Raw genomic sequence first — 18,066 nt, forward strand, 5'->3', positions numbered from 1 at the left:
CTCTGGCTCGAACCTGGCTTAATCAACCTCAAGACCCGAAGTCGTAGAACGAGTCCAGACCCGGCGAGTCTGGCTCAGGCTTTGCTGGCGCGGAGATGAAGCCGACAGGCGTTGGGTTGAGCTCCACAAGAAACAGCCAGGAGGATCACAGAGCGCCGCCGCATCCAAGTCTGGGTCTGGCGCTCCGCGGGAGGCAGGCACTGCCACTCTCCGAAGCTGCCCCTTTCCGCAGATCTCTCTGTACTCTCTGGTCTCTGCCTTCCGGGCGTCCGCGGGTAAACCGGCAACCGGTCTCCACTTCCTGCGCTGGGCGCGCATCCCTCTCCAATCCTAGCTTACATAAGAAGGCCAGGCGCGCTCCCGCTGCCGCTGACTCCCCAGTGGAGTTGGGCTGCGCCCTCCACGCCTTTTCCGCTAGCGCCTTGGAGCATCCAGGCGCCCCACACTGGGAGGTGACCCTTCTTGGCCACCCAGCAGCGACAGTCGGGATGTCTCCATGAGGCGTGAGAACACGGATTGGAGACCCAAGCGCCTCACAGTGCCCAACTCCCTCCCTCTTCTCCCTCCTCCTCCCAGTTCTCTCTCACTCCACTCCCCCCGCCCCCACCTTCGCCCGCCGGTGCCTCTGTGTGTTCCACACTGGCGAGCAAACCGGGAAAGCAGTCCAGGCTCGGCACGCGGCGGAGCTGTGGCTGCTCCTGCTGCTGGGGAGGAGCGGCGAGGTAGCAGCCTTGTGCCTCCCCGGACTCGCGACTCCCCAAGTGGGGGCAGAGCCACGGCGCTCGGATCTGCCAGTTAGAAGGCACCGGGAAAGAGGGACCTGCAAACTCCTCCTCAGCCTCTCCTCTCCACCCCCTTTTGGCCCCTGCCCTTGGAGAAAGTGGAGTGTGGCGCTTGGTTCTCATTATTTCTTCGGACTGCCTCTGGGTTCGCAGATTCAGCTGCTGCCCAGTGGGGCTTTCGCTGTTCGAGAGTCCGTGTATAGTTCCCCCCGGCACACCTCTGTCCCTCTGTCGACGATGAGGAAAGGTCTGCGGGCGACAGCGGCCCGCTGCGGACTGGGACTGGGATACGTGCTGCAAACGCTCGTGCTACCTGCCCTGGCCCTGCTCAGCGCCAGCGGCACCGGCTCCGCGGCTCAAGGTAAGGGGGTCCGCCAAGCTCCTCGGCAACTCCCTTCGCTTCTGCCTTTCCCCCGTCTGCCTCCCCACTTCTCCTGGTTTCCTTAATCTGTCTCGTTGAACTCTACTGGAAATCACTTTAAATTCCACTTTCCCAACTAGTCAAGAATCTTTGGTTATTATTTTTAATGTCTTCCGAGATGGGCATGGGTGGACCAGGGACGCACGGGGTGTGGACACTTATCTGTTTCTGGGCGTGTGGGCACCTTGGGTGTCTTTTGCACTTTCTGCTCCACATGCACGCGTTGTTGCAAATAGTACACATAGAGGTTTGGAAAGACTGTCGGTGCGGGTTTGTGTGGCATGTCATAGATGCATCGTGATGCACAGAAGCTCCCCGCGCTGTGCCAAGTCCGAGGTTGCAGGATCTTCGGTGAATCTCTGAGACGCAGAAGGGCGCTCAGCTAAGGAAATGTGTCCGTTACGGCTGAGGACCTACAGCACTGTCACACCTCGGCTGCTGCTCAGGGCGCCGTGGAGACTCGGAGCACACCCCGACCCGCGCGACCCAGCCTGCGGCAGGCCCCGGGGTAGTGCGCACCTTCGAACTCACAGTCTCTCCGTGTCTCCTTCCTAGCTGGCGACCGAGAAACTTAGACCCCAGAGCTCTGGGGAAACGGACTGGTCGCTCAAACCAAGTCTGAAACTCCCCGGGGTAACCGTCCAGTTTATAACTCTGACCTTTTAATTTAACGTGCCTGAGCTTTAAAATAAGTGTCCGTCCGGGGCCCTGGGCAAAACCTGGGTTGGGAGAAGAGTGGCGGGGAATTGAGGGTGGGTGAGGAGGAGGGCAGGAACAGGGGCTGATCGCCTGGCTCCCTTCTTGTTCCTGAGTTTGAATTGGTAGCGGCAGCTCCCAGCCTTCTGAGCCCGGGAAGCTGAATGGTAGGGAGGTGGAGAGGAAAGAGCCCACAAGCCCCCCTTTCCACGGTCTCCCTCGGGTCCCCTGGGCCCCCAACCTCCGGCCAACCTGAGCGCCAACCTGAATCTTTCGGACCACTTCTGCGGTAGACACTAGCTCTGGAGAGAGAGCTCGGCTTTCCCTTGCAGCCGGGGTGAGGTTGGGGGGTGGGAATGGAGGAAGCTTCTGCAGCATTCGGAGGTAATTCAGCCATCCCATCATTTTGGTTACATTTCTTTACAAATTGGGAGAGCTGAGGAGGTGCGGCGATAGCCCAAACTCCCTGGGCGCTGCTCAGACACTGGGGCCCCCCCGACAGCATTCCCTCAGATCTGCAAGGGCGCTGGGAGCGAGGGCTTGGGAGGTGGAGGGGAGCCCCGATAACAGGCGAGTGTGGTCCGGGTGAGGGGGGGGGGGTAAGTGATTAGCAAGGCTTTGTGAATTAGCCATAGCTACTTCAGGAGTAAATTTTCTTGCTGCCGCGCTAAGTGGCCACGCTCATAAATCCTTTCCTTCTTGCCAGATGCCTCCCATCCCGAGGTTCTGCCCTGGTTTTCTTGTGCATACTTCCAGAGTGCATCTGTCCATTTTACAAAGGACTCTCCATTGAGGCGCATGTGAACTTGTGGATTTCTTAAAATTCGTTAAGAAGTTTTCAAGGCGGCAGCCGGGGGTGCTTGGGGGGGGGCGGGGGGGGTGTTCGGAAGTTTAAGCGGGCAACCTGATGAATAGCTGTGGAGTCAACAGCGTCGTGACTCCCTGTGGAATTCGTCTGCTGTTACTGGGTGCACAAAGCCTGGGATGGGTGCTGGGATGGGGACCGGACAGTGAGAGGACAAGTTAAAGTCCCCAAACATGCCAAAAAGGAGATCGGAAATCCCTGCCCAACGCTTACTACAGCCAAATTAAAAAGACTGCGTAGGAAAAGGATCAATAAAGATAATCAAACCGGAGATTGCAAATGGATTAATATTGAAAGGAGAAGAGAGAAGAAATGAAAAGATGCTCAGGATAGACAGCATTTGCCACTTGCGCTGTTTTTCTTTTTATAGACCAGGCAAGCCAGATGTTGAGAATTGAACCTGCTTTAAGGATTTCAAGTGGAAAAATGAAATGTATTCTGTTGGGTGTGTGTATTCCAGTGCTCTTCTCTTCCATTTAGTTTATTTAGTTCATTCAGTTCCTGGTGAATAAACTATTTATTTTTGAATCTTGTGATCTTTGAAAGACATTATTCCACCACTTTTATCTTTGCTATCTGCATGTTCCCTGACACCAGCCCTTCCTGTGTTGTCTGTTAGGCATCAAAAAGGTAGAAAGTGCCAAACCCTACCATCAGCTGCTATCACCATCACTGGAGTCCATTCCCCCAGCCTGTTTACTGTCCAACCACTGTCATAATTCCTGCCCAGAATCAGAATATTACCATGGCCTTATGGTCAGATCTTCTTTCCCTTCTAATTTCTCATGCTCCCTCCTGTCTTTGGACTAGAATACTAGTCCAAAGCAAAACGCAACATGCTGTGGCTTCCTCAAGGTATGATTTCCATGTGCTGAGGATTTAAAGATCAGAATGAACTATTTTTATGAATGGCAGTACTTAATGCAATTAAGATGAGGAAGTTAATTTAAGCACTTTACATTGTGGATGAGGCTTTCATTTTGTTGTTAGACAAGTACTGGAAAAATTAGAAGTTTTAGGAAATATGTCTCTTCACAGATAGTCAAGAAAACAACAGATGTTTAAGATAAAAAAAACATGAGTTATTTGTGGGTGTACAGTGTTTTGTAACTGTAGTTTAAAGAGAGACAGCAGTCATTTTAAACAGGTCGTTGGGAGATTCTCTAGGCTTTAGGTGAGAACTGTCCCCTTTCTGGCTGTGCCCTATTTGTTTTATTCAGGATTGCTGGGAACTCCTAACTCCAGGGAATTTGTGGTGTTTCTGACTTTCAAGAATGAAGGATTTCAGTAGGAAAAGTGTGTGTGTGTGTGTGTGTGTTTGAACAGTGTGCCTTAGAATTAGTGCCCTTCTGTTTTATAAATGCATTTTACCTCTGGGCTGCACAGCATTGATATTCTGCTTATCTAGCACCAACTAGTGTTTTGAGTGTTAACACCACCAAACTCAGAACAGAAATATACTGAAGATTCTCATCATATTAGGATAAGTCTCTGCTGTCATAAATTGTTTTGTTTTTAAAAAGTAAGGTATACTTTCTATAAGAGAGTAAAAATTACTTTCATGCATTTATGCATATTGGTATGGTACAGACAATTGGCATGGCAAAACCCCTGAATTTTATTGAAATTATACTATATATGTTTCCTCTCTAGAAGCAGAGTAAATTCATAAATTCATATTTGGTATTTGCAATAATGAAAAGTAGGTTAGCTTACCTTTGTTTAGAAAAATAATTTCATGTATTTTTGCTTGGGGAATGCTTACACAGTTTCAAAGAACAAACTTCTGAAGTACTTGCAAAAAGGGAAGAACCACTAGATTGTTAACATTTATTGACTTTGGCCTTCTGTGTCTGGATACTGGGGATTCACAGTTCCACAATATAGGGTCCCCGAGCATCTCCCATTATAGTCTTAATCAGAATCCGTATCAATATTTTTTAAGCCAACCCCCAAGGACATGACCATGAACATAAATGAAGCGTGAGCTCTACTAGGCAAACCCTCTTAGCTTATTTATAATTATTGTTGAGACTTAAAAGTAACTGTTCTCTAATGTATCCTAGGTTCTCCAACTAGTGCAAACAGAACAGCCAGAGTGCGGTCTGTTAGGCCTTAACTGCCTTTAACACTTTTCTGATTTAGGTCATGGCTTTGCTGGAGCAGCAGAGGGAGTCACTCTCAGAAGAAACATTAAAATTACAGGCTGCAAGCACTTGAGGGAGATAATGCAGGGAACGTGTGGGGGCAGGGGTTGAGGCAGCACTTTTGCCTTCTGATTTTAGCCTATTTCTTTTTCAGTCTGACTTTTGTCTTTGTGGCAGTTAAAAACAAACCTGTTCACGTTTCCTTACAAATTAAAAACTCACAAGCTCATTTGGATAGCAGTGGTATTAGAACTAAAGTTCTTAACCAACAAATATTGTGCACTTATTATGTGCCAGGTTGCATGCTATTTGTTGGGACACAGGGTTGAATGAGACAGTTTTCCAGCCTCCAAGGAGGACACATTTATAACCATATCATTATAATTCACATTCTGAAATGTAACAGTGAGCACAGATATAATACTTTCTGGACTCCAGCCTCAAAGACAGTGAACATGGGTCAGGCAAGTAAGTGGTCGTGGGGGTTCCCACATTCCTGCACAGGGCAAATTGAGGGTGGCAGTTTGGAGGGAAGTTTGCATCACAATTGTCATATATTAAATCTTACTTAGATTTAATGTATATTTGGTCTGGTTTGCTGAAGGCACAAGCTAAAGGCTGTTAGTGTTATATGCCCATTTTGCTAGTTGTCTTAATTGTTACCACTATCTCAATATCCTGCCTCCACCCCTCCTAGGTGTTTGGCCATGAATGAGTTATTTACTGTCCCTGTGCCTCAGTTACCTCCAACACAAAATGAGGATAATATATACTACACATCATATTAGGAGCGAATGAATTAATACATGCAAAGTATTTACAGCAGTGTTCTTTGTCTTCCAACTGTATAAACCACTGGCAAAGAACTCTAAAAGTTGAATAAATTAAAGGTCAATAATTTATTTTTATCCTCACCTGAGGATATGTTTATTGATTTTAGAGAGAAGGGTGAGGGGAGAGAGAGAGAGAAACATCAATTTGAGAGAGAAACATTGATCGGTTGCCTCCTGGATGCACCAAACCATGGATCAAACCTGCAACCTAGATATGAACTTTGACCGGGAATCAAACCCACAAACTTTGGTGTAAAGGATGATGCTCAATTAATTGTGTCACCCAGCCAGGGCTAAAGGTCTATAATTTTGAACTCAGAGAGGGATGGCCATCAATACTGTTTCCCTAAAAGCAGCATGTGCTGTAGTCTGAGGAAATGCCCCAAGCGTATCACTGCAAACTCCTGGACAGTGAGTGCATGGTTCTTTGAACAGCGTGTGAAAGTTCTCCCATCTCATAGTCCCATGTCCATCTCCTTTCTGCTCTCTAAGAAAATTGACCCAGTGCCAGTTCTTAGAATGCTGTGTTAAGTCACTGCCAGTTAAGTCCTGATTATAAGCTCTTCCCTTGACTTTCATTCTTTCTTTTTTAAGATTTTATTTATTTATTTTTAAAGAAGGGGAAGGAAGAAAGAGAAGGTGAGAAACATTGATGTGAGATAGAATCATCCATGTGAGAGAGAAACATCAATTGGTTGCCTCTTGTACACACCTCAACCAAGGTCTAAACGTGCAACCCAGGCATGTTCCTTGACTGGGAATCGAACCAGCAACCTTTTGCTTTGCTGTACGATGCCCAACCAACTGAGCCACACCAGTCAGAGCTACTTACTTTCCTTTCAGTGAATATTGAAGAGAAAAAAAACCTTTCGATAATTACATAAACACTTTTTTTAAAAGAAAACGTGAAGTTTCATGTTTTATTTTTTGGAGAAAATAGCATTTTATAAAAGGTGAGTGACTACTTTTTCTTTAAAAAAATGGACACGTGTACTTTGAAGAACATAATAAATACATGTTAAAATAACACAAAGAAACACATAGAAAATTAGGTTAACTTGAAGGCAGAGCAAATTCACCAGGCCTTTCATATATTCAAATTATGTTTGCAATAGAAAGTTTTAGTATCATAATTTAGAATAACATAATAATCTAGATAATAGATTTTGAAAAGTTTTACATTTAATTCTACTTGTTTAGTGGTTACTGCTATTTTTTCATGTTTCGTAAAAATGTTTTTTGTAAACTTTTATGGTAAAACTAGAGACTTGTGCTTTTTTTTAATGAGACAATTCATTCTCCTACAGTATTTTTATTCTGCTTTTAATTTTTGATTGCCTGGTGTACAATTACAGAGCCCAAACTTTTCCACTTTCTCTCTTTTTTACCTTAACTTCTTAAAGCCATGTTTGGACTCTCCTGGATTTATTTCATGTTTTATTTGGATTTGCAATTGCTTATGTATTTATGTAGGAAAGACACATGAATCTGAGGCCTTGGGTATTGCCCCAGTATCACTTAGTTCAAGGATGTTTGAAGTTGCACTCCCAGAAACTCAGCACATTGTTTTATGTAACTTTTTGAAGTGGAGGAAGTTTGCTTTGAGCAATGTTGCAATTCTACTATCTTCTTTATCTTAGTTCATAGAAAGAAATCCAATAATTGAATAATTTATATGTTCTCTTATTTTAACTATGTCATCTCCAAATTTAGAGGTTTGGACAAAAAACTTCATAGTAATTTTTGAGATATCAAAATCAGAGATAGTAAGCTTTCTTATAGTCTCTATTTGATTAGAGGTCTCGGAATTTCTGCCTATTTATGAAAACCTCAAACATATATTATGTTGCAAATATTCAGACTCTTTGTAAGCCAAATATTGGAAAATATTATTCTATATTTCAGAATTTTAAAAAAAGTTTTGGGTTGAAGTTGTAATATGGTTTCTAATTTTGACCATTCCTGCCCACTAACAAGTTGCTCCCTTAGGATTCCATAATGAGGTTTTGAAATAAACAGAAGAATGTCTCCAGATTTTATAGTAACTTAAAACATACTTAGCTTTATACATGGAGTTCATAGTGTTAATTACTTGGACATTAATTAAATTAAAGTTATAATTTAGAAAGCAAACTATAGCTTTGAAAGTGCCAAATACACAGATATTTGTCCTTATGTCAGTATGCCTTTTATTAGCCCTAAGCAGTGATTCAAAAATGCTTTGTGTGGCAAAAGTGAAGTCTAACATCTGAAAACTCCAATGTTTGGGCGATATCCTCTTTTAATTAAATAACTAACCTTGTCTCATTGCTAATGTGGTAGTGCAAGGTGAGAGTGAGGTGAGCCAGATGAGATTGTTATGTTGATATGTCGGCTGGAGTTTTATTTTAAATATGAGGGCTCAAAATAATCACGTTAACAGATTAATCAAATTTAACTCCAGACTTACGAGTCTTATTTATTTAAAAATGTTGTGATAATGCGGGTGTTAACGTTCATTAATCATTGTCATTTGGATCCTGTGGCTAGTTTCATATCTCAGCAATTATGAGAGCCACGAAAATGCTTCATGTAAAGGAACATGTATTATCTCCTTTCTAACTAAGGATGTTAAACAATACAAACCCCCTCAGCACATTTAAGTTAATTGATGAATGTTAACATTTATCAGTTTTAGTCAATGTGTTAATTGATTATTTAATCATGGACTGCCTGAACTCAACTATAATTTATTGTCTTCTTTTTTTTCCTATCCAGAAGAAAACCTTTATTTATGAACATTTTTTTTCCAATTAAAATAGATTAGTACTTGCATATGAAAATGCATCTGCAGCCCAGTCACAAGGCTGTATACGTCCATGAGTGGAAATTCAGGTGTCTTTCAAAATTGAAGAAAATTAGTGTTTATAATAGTATAAAATATTAAAGAGTAGTATAAAAGTATGCCATTTTATAAAAAAGTAATCATTTTTAATTAATTCATAATGTACATTGTATTAAACAACAGTAGTTTAGTGCAAAATGTTAGGGTATGTGGTCTAATAATTCTCATGTATAGTTACAGGCAAACTGAAATACATTCATGTATAAGATTAAAGTTAGAGGGCCCATTCTATTTTCTGTGAATGCACAAATTTGTTACTTGTATTTAAATTGAATACTTTATATAATTCTAATATCTTTTCAAAATTTCGAGAACTCAAAAAATCATTTTAAGATCTAGATTAAAGAGTACTCTGTGACAAATGACATCCTCTAACTTTTACAGGAATGAAAAATGATAGTCAATAACAAAAGCTCTGTTGTTTTACTACAAGTGAGTTTCAGAGACCTGTGTTATCTATAATCCATACCAAACAAACAACCAAATTATTATGACAATAAAAACTTTATGACTAGGAAGACATAGTCAATAATGGTAATTTCACTTTGAGGATTATGTCTGTGTGAAATATGTTGACACTTGAATTTAGCTTTTGATAAAAGGAAAAATGATATATTTTTCCCTCCATCAACCGAAGAGTTTGCCAGATACTCACATTGTAGCCACCCAGTGGAAGTGTGCGAGTTTAGCAAGCAGCAATCTAAAAGTTATTCTGAATAAAACAGTAATTACATTGTCTGTCATTTTCTTTAGCAACTTTCCTCCTTCCTTCTGGATCTCCATAAGGTAATGAAAGAGTGTAAGCTTTAAAATGTGTTATGGATCAAATCCGAGGATGGAAGGAGCCTAAGACGTTTCCCTTCCAGCCATCCACAGCCATTACCAATAGAGTATGCAACCTGGTGGAAAACAGAAGCCCATTTCAGTAACTACTCTCAGAGGCTGAGGAAAAACAGGCATGTTCAAATGATTTATTTGTGCTCTCTGGAAGAGAAACCTAAGATCAGTATTTCATCATAATATTATTCAACAACCCCTCTGACTGGACACTTTTATCTAAATAGAGTCTTCATCTGCTCCTATTTCAATTAACAGAGCAAAAGAATTTGGATGGTATTTAAAAGGTATATATTTGAAAGAAGTTATGTTTGCATTTTACTTGGGCCTATTTGGGCAGGGTGTGCTTGTTTGAGAAATCCAGACTTAAATCAGAATCAGCAGTATATTGAATATAGTATCTGAGAGAAGATTTCTCTAAATATATAATCAATTATTCTTCAGTGGCCTGTATATAATGCATTGCCAAATTCTGAGCTACTCTGTTCAACATTGTCATTAATAACAACCCCAACATTGTATCTTAAATCTCACCTGTACATCAGGAATTGAATTGCATTCTTTGTCCAGAGAAAGAATTTGCTTAAGTGGAGTATTATCTTTAATATATTATTATACATTTTTCAAAATGTTGCTAATATCTTTCTCTCATATACTGATCTATTTGATATTTATTTTGTATATATTTACACCCACCCACATACATGTATCTATATAGAATTAAGAAGACCACAGTGAAGAAGTTATGATTTACTTACTATTACATGATGAAAAAATTAATAAAAGGATGACTAGGAAAAGTTTTAACAATAGGAATGTTTCCAGAGAAATGGGGGTAATCAGTTTATTGGATTTATTAGAAATGATCACATGAAAGATATGCACATCATTTTTATTGAATTAAATAACTTAGAATTATTTTGTAGGAGGGCATTTCCAGGCAGAGTCTTAATGAAATGAGGAGTTACAAGGAGAAGACAAATATAGTTCAATAATTCCCTGTGAGCATATATATGCTGACAGAAATTGTGTGTGTATGTCTGTGTAACCTTTTTTTGTTTTAGAAATGAGAGCTCATTTTCAAATAACCTTGGCAGTATCCTTAAAAAACAAACAGAGCCTCTCAAAAATGAAAAAAAAAAAACACATTGCTTATAAAACAAGTTCATAAAGGTAGTCATTGAGTAGGAAATTAGATTAAATCATTGGATCATAACTGAAATTACATCCTATTTTTGGGCAAACAGTGCCTTATTTTATGGCAGGTCCTAAGTCATTTTTGTGGTGTACAAAATATAGCAGAGATGCCTCTGCTCATTGGTACAGTTGCTTATCTGATAGGAACGACTTTTTTCCTTTCTTCCAAGGACATAGACTGAGGAAATCTCCCAATCACTGGTCTGTTTCAGACACGTGGAAGACTTCCCCTGTATTCCTTAGAGAGTGGACTAGATTTGTTGACCGAAAGAGAAAGTCAGCTTTCACGCATGCTCAGGTAAATCCCTTCATCCACACATGGGACTCCCTCTCAGGGTGCTCTCAGGAAAGGCGTGATTTCCATTGTAGGTGGTCTGCGGGAGGTGACCTCTTCTGTGGGCTGATCCGAGGCCAATGTGTTGTTCTGTCCTGGATTCTGCAATGGTTTGTTTCAAATTCTTAATCAAGTGGAATCATGTTCCCAGGATGGGGGGCATTTGATTTTCTTGAACTCCCTAATATGCTAAATAGATTTATCCATTATATGAATTGAAAGCTTTACTTAATGGAACAAAGATAAGGTTTGTTGGGTAGGGGAGCACAAGGGGTGGAAGGAAGGTTGTTACTAATGATAGAATACACAGAACTTCACTTGGGATAGAGGGATAATATGGTTCCTTGTTTATATTCACTATTGTATTCAAATGCATGTTAATGTATGAATATTTATATAATACATTGACATACAAATATATATTAATTGTTGCCACATGTCCACATCACTTCACATTTCTGAACTAGGATTTTAAAAGATGCACATAAATTCTAGGGTTCAGAAAATTGTTTTGTATGTTCTCTATCATACCTATACCACATTTATGGATGACCCTGAGTTTTCATAGCAAAACATGTGGTGCTCTGCTAAGAACAGCAATGTAAATAATAATGCCTCACAAAGTTTTGTGATCACAAGCCTAAATGCTAATGAGAGAGGTTGCCTGTTTAATGGGGAATGCAAGGCTTAAAAAGAGGGTCTTAAAGATAATAGCAGATTCCAGAGTCCTTGAGTTTGTTTTGCATTCAGTGCCAGTCACTAAATTAGGGAAAGGAATGTTCAAACAACACACTTGAGGAAAAGTGATTTTTATAGAAAGGAGCCATTTCTGCTAATAGCCAGTAACTGCACGTAACCCCACTGACATTAAAAGTCCATTAGCTAAGCCCAGTTTAAATAACAGCTGATGCAGTGTCAGCTAAATGTACGTTGGAATTTTTTCATATAATTCAGTAATAGCAGTTCTATAATTTTTTCTAAAACTACATACATTAAGTAAAACAAATGTCATCTGATAGGAGTGGCTGGGCTGCTGCTAAACGGGCAGAGACTGGTGATGAAACAAAAGTAACAGTCTATATAACAAGGAGATAATAAATGATAGTGATGGTTTTAAGAGGGAGCTTTTGAGACAAATCATATGGAGAAGCTTAAGCTGACATCCAAAAAGAGTTGTTTTCATTGAAGCACATATTCATGTGTCCTACTTTGAGGTATTCATTTAAAGTGATTTTTTTTTACTATTAGCCTCGGTGTTTAGTTTTCAGTGCATTTTGAAGCAACAGGATGTCCCTTCCTTAGACTCTGTTATTTATTTAAATAGTGTGGGGTGAGGAGTGGGAAACACAAGCAATTGAGAAAAAAGAACAAGTGAAAGCAGAGGTACAACTTCATATTTGTTAATATTTTTAAGGTGATTGCTATAGGAATGTTTTGAAAGCATAAGGATATATTTATTAGCACTGCTTGCAATGAAATCAAAGTTTGAAATGTCCATTATACCTCTCATTTTTCTTTTTAATATTTTTTTTAATTTCCATTTTAATCACATGGACAAAAAGTTTTACTGCACATTTATGTTGGAATCCAAGAATTCTTTAATGTCACCTTGAAGAAATTACTACGATGGTGTTCTATAACACTGAGGCCATTGTGGAGACCAGGGGACGGTTGCTCAGTAATCTAATGTGAGTTGAGAACAGGGCAGTAATTAATCAGTGGCTGCCATGCTCAGGCTACTGTGAAGTATTATGAGAACCTCCATGTTGAAACCCCACTCCCCATTATCAGACCATTAGTGAAAGCCCGTACAATAATGGGGAGTCCTGCTTAAGCTTATGACCCTGATCACTTGGGCATGAGCTTTGTATACATTTTCACAATAGTCACTTGTATTCTATCACACTTTCCAGTACTTGAGAGTTATTTATCATTTATAACCTGAGAATTTATTTATGTCTGAGACTTCACTTTACTTATTATTTATTTATTTACATTTAAAATTAAGTCAATTTTCTTTATTACATTAAAAAATCCTTCACATAACCATGTATCAGTTAAAAGGGGGAAAAAGAAGAAAATGACTACTATTTAATTAATCATAATGGGGTGGCAGAAATCTCCCTTTTATGTTCACAGATTTTCATACAAGCATTTCTTAATAAAATCAAGAAGTACTCTTTGGTGTTGCTAACTGTTTTAATTCAATTCAGGCCAGTGTAAAGGGTTGTTTGGAATGAATTGGAAGCTTACATGAACAGAATTTATGCAATTAAATTCCTAACCAAAATCCCATTTACTAATGCATTATATGAGGGACTTGATGAATAATCTCGTCTTTAGTATTTAACTCAAACATTAATAACAGATGGAAATATGCCTTAGTTCAACCAATGGGCTTTGACTTCTAATTCCAAATCAACATTTTTTTCAGGTTAAAACATCTGGTAAAAGTGACTATTTTCCATATGTTTTCTTTTTCTATTGCATAATGCAATTCCATTGTAAGATGAAAAAGAATGTCATTGTATTCTGCCACACAGTGCTTTTGTACATGTCTATGAACTGGTATGATGTAATTGAATTATGTTGAAAATAACAACATGATGCTAGAGTGACTGAAATAAGACAGTTATTACATTCGAGTTTGGAACAGGTTTTAGAAAACCTAACCCTGCAATATTAACACACTGCTACTTTCTTGGATAGCTTTACAAAGGTACATCTATTTTTCGTATGAAATATTACATTTAAAAAACTTAAGTGAATACAACATACAGTATAGTTTGGTGCAATTAAATTTATTTATGCTTAGAAAACTTTTATTAAAATATTTAGTGCCTGTATCTTAGTGTGATTATCATAAATGTTCAGAATAGTTCATGAATGGTTTTAGGTTTCTCATTCTTTTTGGCAATTTAACATTTGTTTTTTCTTGACTGTTAGGGAATTAAAAACAATTTAGATGTATGCATGTATATGGAACAGATTCTGGATCTAGAATATATTTTGTTAAAACTAAAACCTAATAAATATCAACAGAAAAATTAGCTTATACTTTCTCCATTATATATTGGCTATACTTGTAAAGACAAAGTAAAAGAGCTAGAAAAAATTAGCAAATTATTTAATTTTTTCATATATTTAAATTATTTCTGTAGGAATAGAGACAAATTTCTTCAGTTATATCCAAAATTTTGACACACTTAAACATTTACTGATTCTAGGATAGACACAAAATTTATTAACTGGTATTTCCAAGAAAGGTCAATGTTCTTGTATGTGCAAGGGGCATATTATAATAGAGGCAGAAAGAGAAATTAGATACCAAACTGCTAAGTATATATGGCTGATATACACTGTGTTTAATAAAGTGTTTTTCTAATGGATTTGTTTATGAACAGACTGTGGCTGAACTCCATAGTATTGTATAGGCACAGATGTATTATTTATGATATATAAGAAGGGAAAGGAAAAATATTTGAAGATCATAGTTCTGCTTGAAAATGTTTTCCAGCATGTATTTATAAAATGGAAGTGTATAGTTTTTTTAAGTAACAACTTTATTTTGGAAAAAAAAGCAGGGGCATAGAAAATGCTTTCAGCTCCAAACAATATTCGGTATTATATATTTTACTGTGACTTCAAATAATCCTTTTTGTCCTTTTGTTTTATATTCTTTAAAATGCTTCATTTTAAAATTAAAATATGACAAAATATATTTTTTCTCAAAATGTGTCAGCTTGATAGCACATAACTCCAAACATTTTTAATCCAAAATAATGAAGTAAATGTTTATTTATTTAATTGCTACATTTATTACATTCTTTAGGCTAAAGAATGTAATAGATGCAGTAACTAACAAAATAAATAAGGATAGCTCACCACACCAAAATGATACCCACACAGTTTTAATTGGCCCATTGAACACTCACTCCTTTGTAGTTTTCTTTTTCCAAAAAACAAAATTTAACACTCAGTTTTTAACTCTAACCTCCTCCCCCGGCTACCCAAGTGTGGCGCTGTAGGAAACACCCCACTCTTTAAAGGCCAATTTAATAAGAGCTGATGACTCAATGGTATGGTTCAGTTCCTACATAGTTGTGAAAACCTCTTGTCTTGATAGGATCATATTCTGCTTAAAGAATCCAACAGAAGCAACTTAGTATGCTTTTAATGATTGATTATACTGCTTATTTGGGGTTTTATGCTGTGTATAACATTTGGTTTGTAGTAGTTTTCTTTGAAGATTTCCAAAGGGAAAAAAACCCACAACAACTAAAAAGATGAGACTATTTATAACCCCTTCTAGGCAATACCTGTTTTTTTTTCAGTTTTGTTTTAATAAGTACAAGCTTCTCAAGGCTTTAATTTTTCTGGACATTAAACTTTCTTAGGAAGTTCCATTGTGTGATTACTGAAGATTTTGTGTTTTTAAATAGATTTGAACAATATTCATTTTGTGTCAGCATAAATGTTATTACTTAATATTTTATAGTCTCATATTAATGTTTGCAACATTTAAGCATGTTCATCCTTCTAATGATACTCTATTAGAAAAGATGACACATATTACCCAAATATGTTTCAAATACGTCCACTTCTCCCAACTGGGTCACTACAGAAGTTTCTTCCTGCTTCCAGGCTTGCCCCACTCTCCTCTGGTCTCCACAGAGGAGGATTTGCCAGTCAAATTCTAACAGATTGCCTCAGTATAGCTTTTTTCTGAAAGCCCTTTGGTGTCTCTCTACTGCCTCTAGAATCAGATCTAAATTCGTTAACTTGGCTGACAATGATATTTGTTATTAGGCCTCTAATTCCATTCCTGGAACTCACGTGTATGGTCTCCTGGGACTGGGCACCTCCCCTGAGTCTTGCACTCCCCAGCGGGGAACAACCCTCAGAGTTATTCACAAGTAGTTAGTGAGTGAGCATGGCGGCTTATACTCCTTGGCTATGACAACTGTTTATTCCTTCCACAACGAATGGTAATTTTCTTTTTTTTCTGTATCCCCAGGTAGTATTTCAGCATAAGGAGGAAAGGAACTTTGTTCATTGTGATAACTCTAGTACCATCTGTGGCTTGATACACAGCCATCGTGTAATGTAGGTTCTTCGAATGATGTTGGATGAATGCCTATTTTGTTCGTGCATAAGTGTGGTATCTTCAAAGGGTTTTTGGTGACTCTTTGTGGTGGTGGTGGTGGAGTTAAGTGAGACCTTTCCAGGTTCTCTCCATCACCCACTTTTGAGAGCTGCTGAACAGAGTGAACTTAATATGAAGTTGAAGGTGGAACTTGAGGAAAGTCTCAAGAACAAATTTCATCATCTCTTAGATTCTGCGTAAAAGGCCAATCTCCTTAGCCAATTTCCTTCAGAAATCCACTTATAAGTTTAGATTGCCTTCCCTGTAATTTGGGGTCTATCTGCAATACATAATTCGGATCCTTTCATAGTTGAAGGAAATAAACCTCAGACAGTTGATTGGTCAGCAGTATGAACACAGTTGGACTGTCACTGGTTTGGTCTAGTTGCCTAGACACAGAATCTAGAGGGAGTTACAGAGGTCTACAGGTCAAATCCGCAACCCCGGGCAACCTTTCCTATTATTCAGTTGTAGAATTCTATCATGGAATATTGCTAAAATAAACTCACTTTCTACTGGTAGATGAAATTTTGTTTCATATTAAGATTATTCTTACATTGAACTCTACAGAGTGTTTTTTCTTATTTCTCTGTACTGTAAAATAAGTGAGTTTGTTGCCAGGTTTGTCTTAGTTTCTTCAGGCTATTAGAACAAAATACCACAGGCCCAGTAACTTTTAAACAACAAAAATATATTCCTCCTAGTTCTGGGGCCTGGGAGTCAGAGAGGACAGCTCCAGAGCGGTCATGTGGGTGAGAGCCCACCTCCTGGTACAGAAACAGCGAGCTTCTCTCTGTGTCCTCACATGGCAGTAGGAGCAAGGGATCTCTGTGGGGTCTCTTTTATAAGAACACTAATCCCATTCATGAAGCTGCATCTCATGACATAAGTATGTCCCAAATTCCCCATCTCCTAATCACATCATATTTGGGGATTAGGATTTCAACATTTGAATTTGGGGGACACAAACACTTTTGACTGTAATAGTATGATAGAATGAATACAAGGTCGGGGGGAGGGGTTGAGGCTGCAGGGACAGAGCAAGCCAGAGTCAAGAACAATAAATCTATTTGGACCACACACTAAACTCAGTTGTTTCCCTATAATTGACCATTGTCTGAATATTTTGTTTTTGCTAGGTCCACAGCCTATATTATCTTTGGGCAGGATATATTGCTTTTTAGAAAATAGCATAGTAACATGTTATCATTATAAGTGTTCCTGAATCAGATTTTCAGATGTACCTTTAAGGTGACCAAAATATGTTATGGATTATGTCACACTGCCAGGAAAGAGGAAATTATAACAAGTAACTGCCTCATTTTTGTTAAGACTTCAGTAAACACAGGTCCAACTCACCCTGAATAATTACCACAGAGAGCTATGCAGCAGTCTTTAACTGGTAGTTGTTTGTAATCAAGCAGCCTGGATCCTGCCTTGACATAAAGCAGAGGAAGTGGTTAGGAGACAGACCTGTAATTATCAGCAGCAGGTGCCCATAATGGAATGCCAGAGAGATGTTTAAAGAGGCAAATATTACTTCAGGAAAGACTTCAAGACTGTCAGTTTAGACCAAAAGACATCAAATTAAAACTGACTTGAGAGCAGTATTAAACAAATATTTCTTTGGAAACAAAAGAAAATGTAATACATTTCCTTTTATCCGATTAACCTCATCCTCCACAGGCCTAAACATTATCAAGAAATGAGGTCTGAAAAAGGTGGGATTCCATTTTTTAAAAAGGGTTATTTAACAACATTATATATTTTCTAGCTATTAAAAGGTTTTATTTATTGTGTAACAAAAAGCTTTGCTCTTTACTTTAATAAGTGTCACATGAATGAATTGAATGAATGAAAAATTAGTTTCTTTTCCAATATGAATTTTCATGGCTTCAAAGGATGCCAAATCATTGATTTCATA

At 38.8% G+C, this 18,066-nt stretch overlaps 1 protein-coding gene across 2 annotated transcripts in view; it reads left to right on the plus strand.

The window, feature by feature from the left end:
- The first annotated feature begins 612 nt into the window (after positions 1-612).
- Positions 613-18,066, plus strand: part of UNC5C (unc-5 netrin receptor C) — a 354,206-nt gene continuing 336,752 nt past the window's right edge. The window contains exon 1 of one of the 2 annotated variants that reach the window (XM_036026269.1): positions 613-1,143. In XM_036026269.1, coding sequence (XP_035882162.1) covers positions 1,020-1,143 — 124 coding nt within the window. In that variant the 5' untranslated portion in view covers positions 613-1,019. The remainder of the gene's footprint in view (positions 1,144-18,066) is intronic. The other variant, XM_028507742.2, reaches the window with a different exon arrangement.

The sequence above is a fragment of the Phyllostomus discolor genome, chromosome 1, assembly GCF_004126475.2.
Source record: "Phyllostomus discolor isolate MPI-MPIP mPhyDis1 chromosome 1, mPhyDis1.pri.v3, whole genome shotgun sequence".
Lineage (NCBI taxonomy): Eukaryota > Metazoa > Chordata > Mammalia > Chiroptera > Phyllostomidae > Phyllostomus > Phyllostomus discolor.